Source organism: Bipolaris maydis (genome assembly GCF_028858645.1).
Source record: "Bipolaris maydis strain C4 unplaced genomic scaffold PSV08scaffold_3, whole genome shotgun sequence".
NCBI classification, from domain to species: domain Eukaryota; kingdom Fungi; phylum Ascomycota; class Dothideomycetes; order Pleosporales; family Pleosporaceae; genus Bipolaris; species Bipolaris maydis.
Genome location: NW_027093859.1, coordinates 1,625,467 through 1,642,580, shown reverse-complemented (window position 1 = coordinate 1,642,580; position 17,114 = coordinate 1,625,467). Strand labels below are relative to the sequence as shown.

At 49.4% G+C, this 17,114-nt stretch overlaps 2 protein-coding genes across 2 annotated transcripts; one reads left to right on the top strand and one right to left on the bottom strand.

Moving 5' to 3' along the window:
* Positions 1–11,074: 11,074 nt before the first annotated feature.
* PSV08DRAFT_276064 (uncharacterized protein) lies at positions 11,075–12,208 on the bottom strand. The gene has a single exon (XM_014218965.2). It carries the CDS (start codon positions 12,147–12,149, stop codon positions 11,235–11,237), a length of 915 nt encoding a protein of 304 aa, XP_014074440.1. The 5' UTR covers positions 12,150–12,208; the 3' UTR covers positions 11,075–11,234.
* A 2,767-nt stretch (positions 12,209–14,975) lies between these two features.
* PSV08DRAFT_276026 (Protoglobin-domain-containing protein) lies at positions 14,976–16,343 on the top strand. The gene is made up of 2 exons (XM_014218966.1): positions 14,976–15,362; positions 15,463–16,343. The coding sequence occupies exons 1-2, from the start codon at positions 15,251–15,253 to the stop codon at positions 16,260–16,262; spliced, it is 912 nt and encodes a 303-aa protein (XP_014074441.1). The 5' UTR covers positions 14,976–15,250; the 3' UTR covers positions 16,263–16,343.
* The last annotated feature ends 771 nt before the right edge of the window (positions 16,344–17,114 follow it).

Below are 17,114 nucleotides of genomic sequence, written 5' to 3'. Positions count from 1 at the left end.
GGCTCTTATCTTTGTTTGGCTTATCCGGCACTTGCTTGAGCATTCTAGTCGTCGTGACCCTTGGCTTGCTTGCCCTAGGCATCTTACAGTGCTTTGCATTGCATTCTGCGGCGGATATCGTGCTATGGTAGTAGTCGTCTACCTTTCGAGCATTCCGTCGTTGTTTCTGATGAAACTGGCAATTGGTCGTACAGTTGATCCAGCATAGCTCTTCGTGAGCTTCCTTTTCCTCTGGCTGGTGCATTTGACAATGCAGTACCCGACACTCGTTATGCCATAAGTTGATGTGGCAGCGATCGCCCTCATTGCTCCTGGTCTCCTCTCGGTCCTTTAAGTGATACTCGCACTGCTTTGGACAGTCGACCCAACGTAGGCGCTCGTGTCGCTCCATACGTTCCTTGAACGTCCGAGGTGTCTCCTCGTCATCAGGTTCCTTGAACCTGGGTTGTTCCTGGGCAGCCTTGCAGGCAATTTCCTCTGCTCTAGGCCCCGTGATTGTGACTCGTCCTTCGATGTCGCAATCGTTGGCCTGGTGCTTGGTATTTCCACAAATCCAGCACTGTTGGTTTCTTAGGCGGCGTAGTACTTCGGCCCCTTCAACCTGCCAATCCGTTGGTAGTGGCTCGTCCCACTTGAAGTCTTGAAGTCCTATTGCCTCTTGTACTAGCTCAAAGGCCTCGTCGGTGGCTTGTCTTGTTTCATCGTACAGGTCTAGGTCACTGAGCGTTTCGTCTTGTTCCTCGATTGGGTAGGGCGTCGGCATCCTAATCATCCCAATCTTTACTGCTCCTTGTTTGACTTCATTCTTCGGGCAGTCCCTGCGGAAGTGTCCCACTTCGCCGCAGCGGAGGCATGCCTTACTATCGTAACGCTTCTGGCGTTCTTCCTTGGAAAGACCGTCGTTAAACTTTCCTCGGGCTTTATTCCTATCCTTAGACTTGTCTTGTACTTTGCCGGTCATGTACGTGTCTCCGTCGTGATCCTTGTTGCTCCGATGTCGTCGGGTGTTGGCGAAGGGTGGCCCTGGTCTGTATCCTTTCTGGGCTTCTTTCCGTTCCCATAATCGCGTATCGATTCTTGTTGCCAACTCGATCAGCGAGTACAAGTCCTTCGGCTTTTCGTAGTGTACAAGTTCGTCCTTGATGTTTTCCTTCAGACCTGCTTCGTATACCGTCCGGAGAGCCGAATCGTCCCAATTGATTCGTGCTTGTAACTGCTTGAACTCCGCCGTATAAGCTGATACTGCTTTGGTCTGCTTCAGGCGAGATATCGCTTTCTCCGCCTGGCTTTCCGCGTCTACCTCCCCGAAGATGCGTCCCATTTCCTCTTTGAAGTTAGTCCAACTGCCGAACAAGGTACGCGTCTCGTCCTTCGTTCCTTTGTTATCGATGTCTTTTAGAAAGTCTTCCACGTAGGGTTGCATCCAGCTTGCCGCTTTTCCCTTCAGGTGGGTATTAGCCATGAGAATTTTCTCTTCGTCGTTTGGCACATCGTTGTAGCCGCAGTATAACTCGATAGTGGTGAGGAACGTCCGTAACCCTTCCCGGTTACCATCGTATTTGTCTGGGGTTGCCATCTTGGGTTTCTTGATAGGCTTTTCGTTCGGTGTGGCCATCAGCTGACTCGTGAGTTGGTTGATCATGTTCTGCAACTCGGCGATCTGTCTAGCCTGATTCTGGCCTTCGCGTCTAAGATTAACGAGTTCGTACTCGGGGCTCCCTGCCGCCGGCTCGTTGATACCTTCCGTGGTATGACCAGTCATGTTGACGTTCTCGTCAGGCACCGGGCCTGAAACGTTGACATACTCGTTGGAGTTTCGTGACATGGTTCAAATCTTAATCGGACGCGGTTGGTTAATCCTCCACTGAATCCGTAGGTGGTCAAAGTGTTACACGGGGTTGGGTGCTAATACTTCTCTGGCTCGGTCCGGGTTAGGGCGAGTAGGAATAGAGACTAGCTCCGTGAGAGTTGTCTGGCGATTCGTAGTGGAAAAGAGTTATGGATGTAACCGAAGGTTTTGACAACGCTAATCTATTGGATAGACTAACATGTAACTATCTTGTGAAGTAAAAGATACTAGTAAGAAAGTACAATTTGAGTTGACCACAACGAGAGTAATAATGAAATCCATCCATCCTTATATCCTCATTGCTTCCAGTCCTGCCATCCCGTCCATCCCATCTTGGCTCCTCTTGGCGGGATGTCTGGGATGGACTGCCATCCCAAGGCTCACTGCCATCCCTGGCTTGGCGGGATGTCTTGTCTTGGCGGGATGGCACATCACGTGACCTCGAGCCCCGCAATGTCCATTACCTTTTGACGTGGACGTCCATAGGCCTTCAGCCATCTCGTCATTTGTCAAGGGGAGAATCCTTCTTGTTACTTGTAACACTACTCTCTTATAACTAGCTCTAAAGCTTAGTTTATCTCTTTAATTAGAATAGCTGCCTATCTCTTCTACTATATAGTCTCTAGTTTCTAGATATAATAAAGTCCCTTCTAATTATACAAGAAGCAGCCCTAGAATATAAACTTAGAGTAGCCCTTCTTGTTACACGGGGTTGGGTGCTAATACTTCTCTGGCTCGGTCCGGGTTAGGGCGAGTAGGAATAGGGACTAGCTCCGTGAGAGTTGTCTGGCGATTCGTAGTGGAAAAGAGTTATGGATGTAACCGGGGTTTGACAACGCTAATCTATTGGATAGACTAACATGTAACTATCTTATGAAGTAACAATACTAGTAAGAAAGTACAATTTGAAATTGACCACAACGAGAGTAATAATGAAATCCATCCATCCTTATATCCTCATTGCTTCCAGTCCTGCCATCCCTCACTTCCCTGCCATCCCTGGGATGGTTGTGATGTTGGGGATGGTTGCCATCCCAAGGCGTCCTGCCATCCCTTGGATGGTTGCTCTTGGCGGGATGGCACATCACGTGACCTAGCCCCGCGATGATCATTACCTTCTGACGTGGACGTCCATAGGCCTTCAGCCATCTCGTCACTTGTCAAGGAGAGAATCCTTCTTGTTACTTGTAACATTACCTCCCCTCTTAGGGCTATCGTCCCGATACCCTGGAATATCGTTTTCCCGTGCCGCGTGTTGAGACGCCGGCTGCATATAAGGTCAGAGTCCGCCCACTCGTTGTAGCCGTCCCTGCCTCGTAGCCTTCCTAACCATGCCCAAGGTCCAGCCTCCTCGCCGATCTCGGAAGTACACTTCAACCGAAGAGCGTCAGTCTCGTGCCGTAAAGGTAGAGAGCGCTGGTCTGGAAATGGTTGCCAAGTGTGATCGTTGTAAAGAGAAGGGTCTTCGCTGTTTTGTTGACACAGCGTCGGGGCAATGTGCGGGTTGTATCGCTGTAAAGGCGGAGTGTAGCCTTTTCGTTTCTGATGAAGATTGGGAGAAGGTTCAGCAAGAAAAGCGTCAGAAGCGTCTTGAAATTGCCCAGTTAGAGGCGCAATTGGCTCAAAGAAAGGTTGAGCTTCTAGAGGCTGAGGAGCAGGAGCATTCGTATGCTCGCCGTGATTTGGCAGTGCTGAAAGAGTTGGATCGCGCAAAAGAGCGGGTTGAGGGGAACTCGGCCTCTGGTATTGATCCTCCTGTTGTCGAACCATCGCTATCCGGACCAACGGCTGATCTGGGCGGGTTACAGGCTGATTACTACGACCCTTCTTTTGATTATTCCTTCCTCTTCGAGGGGCTTCCCCTCGCTTCTCCGGGTGCTTCCGGTGGTATTCACGTACCAGTGACTTGCAGTTCGTCAGGTTTCCTTCAGGTTCCCAAGTGTTATGGCTTTCGGGCCATCCTTGCCACTTGACCAAGTACTTCCACTGACTACCGATTTTCCGCAGGTCCTTGATTTCTTCGACCTCGTACTCGTCGTCTTCGAGCTCTATGTCCGTTGCTAGCTCGGCATCTGGGGGTGCTGGTTCCAGGAGTTTCTTGTGAAAGACAGGGTGGATTCGCATGCCTTGTGGGAGTTTCAACTTGTAGTTTACTTTTCCTATTTCCTCTAGGATTTCGAATGGTCCTATTCGGAGGTTGTCCAATTTTTTGCATGGTCGTTTAGTTTTCAGGTTTTGTCGTGACAGGAAAACTTTGTCCCCCTTCTTAAAGGTTGGTCCCTCAATCCTTAGTTTATTCGCTGCTTTGGATGTCGTGAGGTTCCGTTGAGCTATGTTCTTGCTCAATTCTTCGTGCAGTTCTCGCATAAGCTTCGCCTTGTCGTCTGCTCCTACTGCGATACTTTCAATGTCCTTCGGATCTCGATGAGCAACCGGCTCATATCCGTAGTTCGCGTAGTGCGGCGAGTGCTTCGTCGTTGCGGATTTCGTACTATTGTAGGCCAATTGTGCTGTCGGTAGCAACTCTACCCAGTTGTCCTGCAATTTGTTGGCGTAGATCCGTAAGTACTGTTCTAATGTCTGGTTCGTTCTTTCCGTCTGGCCATCGGTTTCCGGGTGAAAGCTCGTCGAAAGCTTTTTCTTAACACCTAACTTCGCCAAGAACGTGCTCCAGTATTTAGACGTAAACAGTTTATCACGATCGGTGATGAACTCTTCAGGTGTCCCATGCTCTGATACGAGTGCTTTGGTGACTTCGTACGCGCATTCGTCTGCCGTAATAGTCTCTTCCGTAGGCACAAATTTTGCCGCCTTAGTCAATCGGTCCACGATTACTAGGATTGTGTCGCAAAATCGAGCTGAACCTGGTTCCAACGATCTCGGGAGCTTCACTATGAAGTCCATCGTTACACTTGTCCATGGTCTAGATGGTGGCTGTAAGGGTTGTAGCAGGCCGTAGGGCTTATGTCTCTTGGGCTTGTTCTGATGACATGCCAAACAGTTGCCTAGTATTTCCTGCACCTTCGTACGCATACGTGGTATCGCAAACACCTTAGACAGTCGTCTAACCATTTCGTCGACTCCTGCATGTCCGTATTCCTTGGACTCATGCAGTTCCTTAATGAGACTCGATCTCATGTGTTTGGGTACGTAAGCCTTGCTCGAATCTCGGGGCTCCCGCTTGTCAGGCAGTAGTCCTGCAAGCTCGTCTTCCCCTTCTCGTGGGACCCATTCGGTGACTTTCCGTTGCCATTGCTGTTGTAGCGTTTCTACCTGCTCGGCCACCTTGGCTGTCTTAGCCAGTTCCGGCTGGTTGTACTTTAGACTGCCATCGGGCATCGTCTTGAGTAAGGCGTCATGTGGTTCCTTATGACCCTCTTCGCGCAAATCAGACCTTCTGCTTAAAGCGTCTGCTGCTCCGTTGAGCGTTCCCGCGCGGTGCGTAATCTTGAAGTCGAACTGAGCAAGCGTCTCAGCCCATCGGACTTGTCGTCGGTTGAGTTTCTTCGTTGTCATGAAACTCGTCAGGTTCTGGTGATCGGTAAAAACCTCGATCGTGTCGGGGAGTCCTAACAGGTACACCTCCCATTGTTCAAAGGCATCGACTACTCCAAGTAGTTCCTTATCGTGAACATCGTAGTTGAGTTCTGCTCCTGAGAACTTCCGTGAATGGTAGAACACTGGTCTCCATTTCTTATCTGGGCACTGCTGTGACAATACAGCTCCGAGTGCGTAGTCAGACGCGTCGGTCTCGACTCTGGTGGGTCGTTGAGGGCTGTACATCTCTAGTACCGGCGCCTCCAGGAATATCTGCTTGATCCGATCAAAAGCCTCCTGATGTTCCTGTTCCCATTTGAAACCTATTTCCTTTTTCGTAATCTCCGTAAGGGGTGTCGTGATCTTTGAGTAATCTCTTATGAACTTTCGATAATAGTTCGCAAATCCTAAAAAGGATTGAACATCCTTGACTGTGTTGGGTTTTGGCCATTCCTGTACAGTCTGTATCTTCTTTGGGTTCATTTTCACTCCTTCGGTTGAGATGATGAATCCGAGGAATTCCGTTTCCTGAGTGTGAAACTCACATTTTCCTGGTTGAAGGTATAGCTTGTATTCCTTAAGCTTCCGTAACACCTTCTTAACATGCTCGACATGTTCTTCGCGTGTGCCGCTGGAGTACACTAGTACATCGTCCAGATACGCGGTGACAAAGATTCCGAGGTATTCGTGGAGTGCGTTGTTGATGACTGATTGAAAGGTTGCCGGCGCGTTCGTTAATCCGAACGGCATAACCGTGTACTCAAAGAGTCCATACTTCGTCTTAAACGCCGTCATCCACTCGTGACCTTCTTTGATTCTAATTCGGTAAAATCCTTCCCGAACGTCGAACTTCGTGAACCACTTAGCTCCCTGGAGTCGATCCAGGAGCTCTGTAATCAGTGGTAAGGGATATCGGTTCTTCCGAGTAACGCTGTTCAACCTTCTGAAGTCGACACATAGTCGCCATTTCCCATTAGGCTTCTTTACGAACAATATGGGTGAGGCCATCGGGCCTGATCCCGGTCGGATAAATCCCTTTTTCAAGTTCTTTTGGAGGTAATCCCGCAGCTCAGCATCGTGCTCGGGCGCTATAGGGTACATTCCTCCTGGGCTCAACTTCGCTCCTTCCTCCAGGATGATCTCGTGATCCCAATCCTGGTGTTCTGCTAAGTCTGTTGCTTCGTTTTCCTCGAACAGTTCCTTGAACTCTTGTGTTCGGTATTCTGCTGGAATCGCCAACAGCGGATCGTCCTTCGTGGTCGCATCCTGTGGTACCGGTCCTTCCTTCGTGGTCGCGACCTGCCGTATCCAAATGACTCCTACTCTCTGAGGGTCCTTCGCATAGATTCTCGCGATCTTATGCGGCGAGATCTGGCCTATCCTCCCGTCCTGGGGTGAGCTCTGGATAATCGGGCGCATCTCTTTACGTCTGGCTCCAGCAACCTTGTGCACAGGTTCTCGGCTGAGCAACGTCTTCTTTTGCCAATCGATGGCAGGGTTGTGTTCTAACAACCAATCGTAGCCAATTATCATCTCTGTTTCTCCGAGATCCATAATGCTAATCTTCGTTCGGCTTTCTTGACCTGCCAGGCGTAACGATACAGCCTCGGTCTCAAGTCGAATCCAGCCGTTCCCGTATGTCGTGGGACTATCATCGGCTAATACCACTCGCATCGGCACCTTCTTGGTCCGATAGGGTATGTTGTTCTTTTCCACCACTCGGGGTGAGATAACGGTTCGTGCGGCCCCACTGTCTATGAGCGCCGTCACCTCGTGTCCGTCTATAAGTACCGTAGCCTGTAGCCGCAAGTCTTGCGCTCCCAGTTCGCGTACTTCCTTGAGGGTCGTTTTAGGACTGCCTTTACCAGCGTGACCCTGTCCCTGGTGGCATCCTAGTTTTTTGACTGCCTACCTTTCCTCTGCGTAGGAAAGTAGCCTTCGCCTGCCTTGGCGGAATAGTGTATCGTACACTGATCGTCGTAACAGAAGCTCCAATGGATATTCTGGTGCGGTATATCTTCCTTCGCAACCTTCCTCGTTGGTCTCGGCTTCTTTACTTTGTGAATCGGGCAATCTTTTGCCTCACAAATGTTTGCTGACAGGGTGCTATGGAGATGGTCGTTCACTCCTCGAGCATCCTCAAACTGTTGTCGGTGGAAGGCGCACCCCTTCCTGCAATGCGTCCATAAGAGTCGTTCGTGGCTCTTTTCCTTTTCGGACTTTCCTGGTTCCTGCCTAGGTACCCTAGTCGTCGTGACTCTTGGTCTTGCAGCTCTGTGCATCCTGCAGTTTTTTGCATTACATTCTTCGGCGGATATCGTGCTATGGTAGTAGTCGTCTACCTTTCGAGCATTCCGTCGTTGTTCCCTATGGAACTGGCAATTGGTCGTACAATTGGTCCAGCATAGCTCCTCATGAGCTTCTTTCTTTTCTGGCTTGTGCATGTGACAATGCAGTACTCGACACTCGTTATGCCATAAATTCGTGTGGCAGCAATCGTCCTCGTTGTCCCTGGTCGCTTCTCGCTTCCTCAAGTGATAATCGCACTGTCTTGGGCAGTCGACCCAACATAGGCGCTCGTGTTGCTCCATTCGTTCCTTGAACGTCCGAGGTGTCTCCTCGTCATCAGGTTCCTTGAACCTGGGTTGTTCCTGGGCAGCCTTGCAGGCAATTTCCTCTGCTCTAGGCCCCGTGATTGTGACTCGTCCTTCGATGTCGCAATCGTTGGCTTGGTGCCTGGTATTTCCACAAATCCAGCACTGTTGGTTTCTTAGGCGGCGTAGTACTTCTGCCCCTTCAACCTGCCAATCCGTTGGTAGTGGGTCGTCCCACTTGAAGTCTTGGAGTCCTATTGCCTCTTGTACTAGCTCAAAGGCCTCATCGGTGGCTTGTCTTGCTTCGTCGTACAGGTCTAGGTCGCTGAGAGTCTCGTCTGGCTCCTCAGTTGGGTAAGGTGTTGCTATCCGTAGCATCCCGATCTTGACCGCTCCTTGCTTGACTTCGTTCTTCGGGCAGTCCCTGCGGAAGTGTCCTACTTCGCCGCAGCGGAGACATGCCTTACTGTCGTAACGCTTCTTGCGCTCTTCCGCGGAAAGGCCGTCGTTAAACTTTCCTCGGGTTTTATTTTTGTCCTTGGACTTGTCTTGTACCTTGCCGGTCATGTACGTGTCTCCGTCGTGATCCTTGTTACTCCGATGTCGTCGGGTGTTGGCGAAGGGTGGCCCTGGTCTGTATCCTTTCTGGGCCTCTTTCCGTTCCCATAATCGCGTATCGATTCTTGTTGCCAACTCGATCAGCGAGTACAAATCCTTCGGCTTGTCGTGGTGTACAAGTTCGTCCTTGATGTTTTCCTTCAGACCTGCTTCGTATACCGTCCGGAGTGCCGAATCGTCCCAATTGATTCGCGCCTGTAGTTGCTTGAACTCCGCCGTATAAGCTGATACTGCTTTGGTCTGCTTCAGGCGAGATATCGCTTTCTCCGCCTGGCTTTCCGCGTCTACCTCCCCGAAGATGCGTCCCATTTCCTCCTTGAAGTTGGCCCAACTGCTGAACAAGGTGCGCGTCTCGTCCTTTGTTCCTTTGTTGTCGATGTCTTTTAGAAAATCCTCCACGTAGGGCTGCATCCAGCTTGCTGCTTTTCCCTTCAGGTGTGTATTGGCCATGAGAATTTTTTCTTCGTCGTTTGGCACTTCGTTGTAACCGCAATACAACTCGATAGTGGTGAGGAACGTCCGTAACCCTTCCCGGTTACCATCGTATTTGTCTGGGGTTGCCATCTTGGGTTTCTTGATAGGCTTTTCGTTCGGTGTGGCCATCAGCTGACTCGTGAGTTGGTTGATCATATTCTGCAACTCGGCGATCTGTCTAGCCTGATTCTGGCCTTCGCGTCTAAGATTAACGAGTTCGTACTCGGGGCTCCCTGCCGCCGGCTCGTTGATACCTCCTTGGGTATGACCAGTCATGTTGACGTTCTCGTCAGGCACCGGGCCTGGAATGTTGACATACTCGTTAGAGTTCTGTGACATGGTCTGAATCTTAATCGGACGCTGTTGGTTAATCCTCCACTGAATCCGTGGGTGGTCAAAGTGTTACACGGGGTTGGGTGCTAATACTTCTCTGGCTCGGTCCGGGTTAGGGCGAGTAGGAATAGGGACTAGCTCCGTGAGAGTTGTCTGGCGATTCGTAGTGGAAAAGAGTTATGGATGTAACCGGGGTTTGACAACGCTAATCTATTGGATAGACTAACATGTAACTATCTTATGAAGTAACAATACTAGTAAGAAAGTACAATTTGAAATTGACCACAACGAGAGTAATAATGAAATCCATCCATCCTTATATCCTCATTGCTTCCAGTCCTGCCATCCCTCACTTCCCTGCCATCCCTGGGATGGTTGTGATGTTGGGGATGGTTGCCATCCCAAGGCGTCCTGCCATCCCTTGGATGGTTGCTCTTGGCGGGATGGCACATCACGTGACCTAGCCCCGCGATGATCATTACCTTCTGACGTGGACGTCCATAGGCCTTCAGCCATCTCGTCACTTGTCAAGGAGAGAATCCTTCTTGTTACTTGTAACACTTCTACCACTCACGAATAATAGACTTATTAAATACCTTATCTAGTCGTTGCTAGACGCGATAGCTACTACGCTAGTAGTTAAGTATAACGGAGGTCTTATCTATCTAAATAATATTTTTCTAATCCTCTAGCGTCTAATCTCTATACGTAAGATACTACTTAAGCCACTCCTATCTTATCTTCTATATTAACCTAGGCTTCCGCGTTAGCTTCGTCTTATTATAGCCCGCTATTTTAAGTACTCTCTATATAGTAGTGTGTAAAACGTTGTAGCCGTAAACACTAAGCTCACTAGCTATATTAGCGCAGCTCTTTTCTCTACTATACCTATCGTGGCGTACTTTTTCTAGGGTAGCTTCGTAGATATCTTCTTATTTATAAAGGCGGCTAGCGCGAGGAGCATCCTCTAAGTATTTAGGTAGAAGCTTAATAGTAGGCGCGTTAGGCTTAAAGCCTTATTAGTAGGCTCTACTATAAATTAAGTTAATCGTACGTAGTAAAATACCTATTATTATACTAATCTAATTAGTGGATTTACCACCAAAAGAAGATTTTAATGTAACAATTAAGGCATAGGTACAGATATTAGTATTTAGAGCCATATTTGATTTAAAAACACTAAAAAAAAATAAGTATATCTATGCCTCCAGCTCCAAAAAAAACCTATGTGGGTGCCAAGATAGTCGGGCCGATAGATACCCCTGTCAGCAAGGACTTTTGGGAGGCACCTCTGTACTGTCTCGCGGAACCGAAATGGCCGGACATCTCAGGCAAGCGAAAGGGCTAGTTTCTTAGCGTTTTACCACTTGATCAACTCAACACGCAGCTGTACCTTTGTACATAAGGTCTAACTCTCTAAAAACTTAGACATGTATTAAACTCGTATATTGCTTTATTTTGTTTATTATATATATATTTTTAAACGTTGTTGTTGTGCTGATATTTAGCGTTCAAAGTGGCTGCTTTTGGTGGTGGTTTGGTGTTGTCCGGCTATTTCAGTTCCGCCAGAGGTGTAGTGGTGTCCCCGTTAAGACTGAACCAACTGAGACCGATAGCAGCGAGCTCACTCTGGTGCTCTAGGATACCCTTGGGGTTATTTAGTGCAAATGGAACACGCTCATCTTCTCTATTGTCTAAAATGTGTATCGCTGGGGTGACCGAGGCAGACCAAAAGGCAGGCTGTAGTATGCACCGCCAAATCCTGACAACAACAGTCAACGGGCCATAGCCCGCCCTACTATCCAAAGCCAGAGTCACTATACACCCTCTCACAGGTTCGAAACAACCCTCTTCACCACCTCATTCAGATCCTCCTCTTCCAGCCCAAGCAACTCATTCGCAAAACCCTCCCTCTCCTTCCAATCCGCAGCCACAACCCCCCAAACAGCCACAACCTCCTCCCTCGCCTCCATATCCCCCTCCAACATCTTCGGTCTACACACCTCCAACTCCTCCTCACTCCTCTGCTCAACCCGCTCAAACTTGTCTCCCGTCGCCTTCTCCAGCGCCTCCAGCACCTCCAACTGCGTCACGCGGTGACTATGCACATACAGCAACTTATTCTTCGTCTGCTCCTCCCTTTCCAGCACCCTCACCACCGCCTTGCCTATGAAATCGACATTGGATGCCGAAAACTTGATGTTGCCGCCGTCAAGCAGATACGCCTTCCGGGCCTTGACGTCGAACTTGAGCAGACCACACGTCATGCCCCAGTCGAAAAAATGGCCAGTAATGAGACTGGTCCAGGTCAAGTTGCCCATGCCGGGCTCGCGTGGTTGGTCCTGCAGCGAGATGAGGTAGTCCCTGACGACCTTCTTGCCTTTCATCAAGGGTAGAATCTCGTTTGTCTTTTCGTCGGCGGAATCGCAGCTCCCGAATTCGGCGGGCATGACGCGCTTGACGCCTGCTTTGAAGGCCGCATCGATGAGTTTCTTTTGCGAATCCACGTGTCTCCCCGCAATGGTGATGATCAGTGCGTCGATGTTTTTGCTGCGCAGCGCTTTGGCGACGGCATCGACGTCGAGGTCGTCGGGGACGGTGATGACGTTTGTTTTTGGGTAGACGGATTTGGACGTCTGGCGGTTGAGGACGTAGAGGGAGAATTCTGAGGCTTGGAGGGCGCGCAGGACGGGCGCGCCGAGAGTGCCTGTTCCGCCAATGAGGGCGACGTTGGTTATGGTCATGTTTGTGAGGTGTTGGCTGAATTGGGATAGAGAGATATTTGTGGTCTTGTCGAATGTTCGGTGCTCAATGGCTTAGATGTAATGTACTGTATTCGTAGATTGACGTAGTCCGAATTCGGGGCGGCGGCTATTGACGCATAGATACGGTATTTTGTTTGAATTAGTTAAAGTGATGCTTATGTTCCTGCAGCACCATAGGGAACCAGCGCCTTTTCCTACGTCCATGTGTGGAATGGAAGCTATTCTGACATGTACTATGCTCCTGTGAGAATTCGGAACCAATTCATCATCTCTCGTGGCTGGACCTCTGTCACAGACATATATGATCAAATTGACTACAACGACTCTACTCTATGTGTAATAGGAGACATTTGAATCATTCCTTGTAGCAAGGGAGATTTCCGAACCCAGCATGCAATCATATACGCCTCTGGGTTTGTGCCAAGGCAAGGCGCAAAGTATGGGTGATTGAGTAGCGTAGCAGATGCATGCTACATGCGAGTAGATATAGTAATAGGATATACCATTTGACAAGGGATCGGCTGTTCGTTAGACAGCTAATGTAGGAGGGCGATACTTCATGGGGCACTCAGTAGCCCTGTGTGAGCTACTAGCGCTCATAAGGACGGTTCAAGCCCAATAGTCTGATTTCCCAACATGCGCCTCAACAATTTGTTCTCGACATCTAAATAGAACCTAGCAGTCGCTTTGTGCACAGCACCATCGCTATTGTAATCTTGTCAGTAGCGCTGCTTTGTTATTTTTAGGATACAATAGAGAAGATGAGAAATTGTCGATACTTATCCTTTTCACGGTATGTAAGCAATCGATCAATGTCCCACGGATCACGCACGGTTAGAGTTTCTGTGTGGCGCATGATAAGTAAGCAATACGCTTGCTGCTTATGTATGAAGTAGTCAAGGGTTGAATCGATGGTTTTCACGATGAATAACAAGAGATAAAGGTCAGAGTTGAAAGGAAAGGATGAGAGAGAGAACCCAGGACGATTTAACCGCTGTGAGAGCCGCAATAGATAGCAGGCAATTGACAAAGGTGAATCTGCTTAGGGGTTTCATAAAGTCTTCCCACACCGACAGCTGTCTGACAAGCACAGTGCCAAAAGGCGATTTTCAAGCAAACGCCATCCTCCGATGACTTCAAATATGGTTGGTAGATCAACGTGATTACAAACTTGATTCTTCGCGTGATTCGGTCGAATGAGCTTGAACCTGCAAAATGTATATGTATCTGTCTTGAACCACAACCGCCATAAAAAATGGTGAGAGGCTGATCAGTTGGGTAAGAACCAAGGGAGTATCGTACTGTGAGAATCAAAGAATTAGGAGTCACTTGATATGTGGTACATTTACGGTTTGAAACTAATGCGAGGCGTGTATATTAAAACAGACTGATTTGACCAAGTCATGAGAAAGACCAAAGCCCATTGAGTGAGTCTATCAAGAACACATGATGCAGTTTAACAACCTCTACTTATTTCTACCAGAAGCAGATGGATCGATGCATGGAACCACTGATTACGGAGACGTCCTTCCAAAATTATGGATTACGTACTACCATTCGTCCCCTACAGATTGCGACAGACGAGCCGTACCTGCATCACCCTGCCTCCCAACACAAGACCTGTACCAGGGAACGAAACCAATAATTTTATAAAAAAAAACATAGCAAGCATCTATAATTCATGCACCTTCATCTCCGCGTAATCAAAAGCGATCAAAGGGTCACCCACAAACCATATCCACCCCACATCCCGAATCATGAATCATGAACCCCTACCCACCCCATTCCCCGGGACCACCCCTGTCCCCCACCCCCCAACACCAAGCTCATCCATCCCACAGCCCATCTCTAACCCTCACCATCCCGCCCTGCCCTGCCCTGCCCAGCCCGTTGTGCCACAAAACAATAAGTGCTCTGAAACTTAACGCCCATCTACTATACACCCTCACTTTTCGCTTTCCGCTTAAACCTACCACTCTGCTTCCCCCTTTCCTTATTTGCCCCCATCTTATAGCGATGATCCCAAAGAAGGTTGCTCTATACCGTTTATCTTAAAAGGGGAAAGGGAGGGGGGGGGCCAATTTGCGATGTTGTTTGCGCAAAAAAAAAAAGAGAAGGGGGGCAAGTTTTTTGCACCGTTGCACATATGCATAGTATACATGCATTTCACAACTTTCTCTCCGCTACAAAAGAACAAGAAATAAATAGTTAGTTAGTAGTTAGTTTGAAACTTTTTTTTTAGAGAAAAAAATACCATCCAAGATTAATACCTTGTGTTAAGCGGTACAAACATAAAGAATAGGAAACGCGTCGTTTGGTTTTGGGGGTTCGGTCCGAAAACCAATAAATATATATATGTGTGTGTGTGTGTGTGAGGATACCTAGTAGTTACAAAAGGGAGAGGGGTTGGGGGTTGGGGGTTGGGGGGAAGGCGCGTTGGAGAGAAAGTTAAAAAAAAAAGTTACGAGGAGATTCGTGAGCCTCGGGGAAGGGAAAAGGAGATTACGAAGAGAGAAAAAAAGCGCGTATGTCTCAGACAGAATAACGTACGTGGATGGGGTTTTTTTTTGCATGGTGAGATGGCAAACACGAGATCGTCACGCCATCTTACGATGTTGCTCGCGCGCTCAAGGCAAGACACACACACCACCCACGCACTTGCTCAAGTCCTACGGTACGCCACGCACGGGCCAAGTAGCCTTACGGAGTATGTGGGACGGTCTTTTTTTTCGCCCGGCAGTTTGGGACAAGAAGGATATATATCTTGGCTGTGGGGAGATATAGTTGAGGTATATATGTTTAAGAAAGAAGTCTCTTACTGTGCACCTTTTTTTTCTTCTTCTCGCTTCATTAGATATCAAGGAGAGAAAGAGAGAGAGAGAGAGGACGTGTGTATTCGACAAACCTTTTAAAGAGCAGAATTGAAACTCGGAAAGATACAGTCACGACTACTGCTACAACTCTACTGGGGATAGACTTTCTTTCTTTACGACAAAACAAGTTAAGGAGGGGAAAACCATAAGAGAAGGGGGCGAAGAACAGAGGTTGAAATTTTCAGACAACATACACACACAGAGAGAATGGCGACATTACAGAATCATCGGCCGATGCAGCATATAGATCGGAGGGAGCTGTATACCAGTCTCGAGGCACGGATACAATACCTGCACTCGTTTCTCGACTTTAGTTCACGTACGCTTACACACTCTATCCCACCCCCAACAAAACAAAGAAAAGAGAAACTTTGAGGAGAGCCAAAAACAAAAAAAGACTAACTTTAAAAAAATTGCAGGCGACATGGAAGCTCTGACGAGCGGGGCCAAGTACATCAAAGCGCTCATCCCCGCCGTCGTCAACATTGTGTACAAGAAGCTTCTGCAGTACGACATCACGGCACGGGCGTTTGAAACGCGATCGACATCGTACCAGGGGCGAGTGGACGTCAGCAACCTCGACGAGAACTCGCCGCAGATTCTGTACCGCAAAATGTTCCTGCGGGGCTACCTAAACAAGCTGTGCAGCGACCCGTCGACCATGGAGTTTTGGGAGTACCTGGACAAAGTAGGCATGATGCACGTGGGGCGCGGGCGGGCGCATCCGCTGCACGTCGAATACGTGCACATTGGCGTGACGCTGTCGTTTGTGCAAGACATTATTACGGAGGCGGTGCTGTCGCACCCACGGCTGAAGATGGAGCGCAAGATTGCGCTTGTCAAGGCGCTGAGCAAAGTGATTTGGATCCAGAACGATCTGTTTGCCAAGTGGTATGTTCGCGACGGCGACGAGTTTGCAGAGGAGCGATTGGTGCCCGAGGTTGAGCCTGAAGGCTATCTGCACGGCAAACCTGTCTTGCGCGAGGGCAGCAGTGAGCGTGAGCGTGAGATTGAAGAGGCCGACATGGCGGCGGGGTCGTGTCCGTTTAAGAACTTGGCAGGCAGACCGAGTCTGGGGAAGGATCATCAGGATGCGCAGTATGGGGAAATCGTGATAGATGCCGCAGAGGCGCCGAGGGCTGCAGCGTCGACGACATCACCAGGCATGAGGGGTCTTGTGCAGAGCGCCATGGCGCGGGCGGTGGGAAGCAGCGCTTGATGGGCGGGCGAGGGGCGGGGTGTTTGATGTTCTTACTGTAGATACTATGCAATTTCTAATGATGTTTTTTTTTGGTGTTGACGATTTTCAGTGGGGGGGAGGGGGGGGGCGTGTGTGGTGTGGTGGTGTTGATTGGGAGCGGTTGCCGGGGACGGATGTTGTGACGGTCCATGCACGGGTCAAACCGGAGGCGGAGAAACAGCCGCCGCCCCGAGAGCCGCGATCGGCTTGTCGAGATGGATGCCCTCGCCATCGCCGTGGCCCATGTCGGGTTGGCACGACAAATTTTGCCCAGTACATACATACTTGGTCAGCCCTGTATAGTAGTCAAGACGGATTTGAAGTACAAACTCTATATGCACATGCTGCAATGCTAACGTCCATGTCGTCTGCTGCAGTTTTTTTGCATGGTGCATAATGGGGGGACAGGACAATCACATGACGCGCGGCATTGTGGTGAGAGGCAGAGGAGAGCAGATGTGATGGTGTTGAGGGTGTTTCAGGCTAGGGCGGGTTGTGTGGAGAGGACCGGTACCAAGCACCAGTACCAGCACCAGCACCAGCACCAGCACCATGGAGCGGGCCTTGTGTAGCAGGAGACTAGGTGTACGAGGACTACATGCTATTGTGTAGATGCTCAGTAGGCCTCACCGAACTCAGCCTGCAGCCCTGGCTCCATGCTGCGCCTTGTTTCTCGGGCAACTAAGCTGCTGCATCGTCGCCCAAACAGTGCACCCTGCCGATCCACTGGCGATCCGACACTTCCGTCTGGCATGGCAAGCAGACAAGGCCGTCGTCGGTGCCGAGTTGATTGACGCACATGGAAAGCAGAAAAGGCACATGTCAGCGCAC

Coding starts and splice junctions, on each gene's coding strand:
- PSV08DRAFT_276064 (XM_014218965.2), bottom strand. CDS start 12,149: ATGACCATAACCAACGTCGCCCTCATTGGCGGAACAGGCACTCTCGGC.
- PSV08DRAFT_276026 (XM_014218966.1), top strand. CDS start 15,251: ATGGCGACATTACAGAATCATCGGCCGATGCAGCATATAGATCGGAGG. Junction 15,363..15,462: donor GTTTCTCGACTTTAGTTCAC/GTACGCTTACAC, acceptor AAAAAATTGCAG/GCGACATGGAAGCTCTGACG.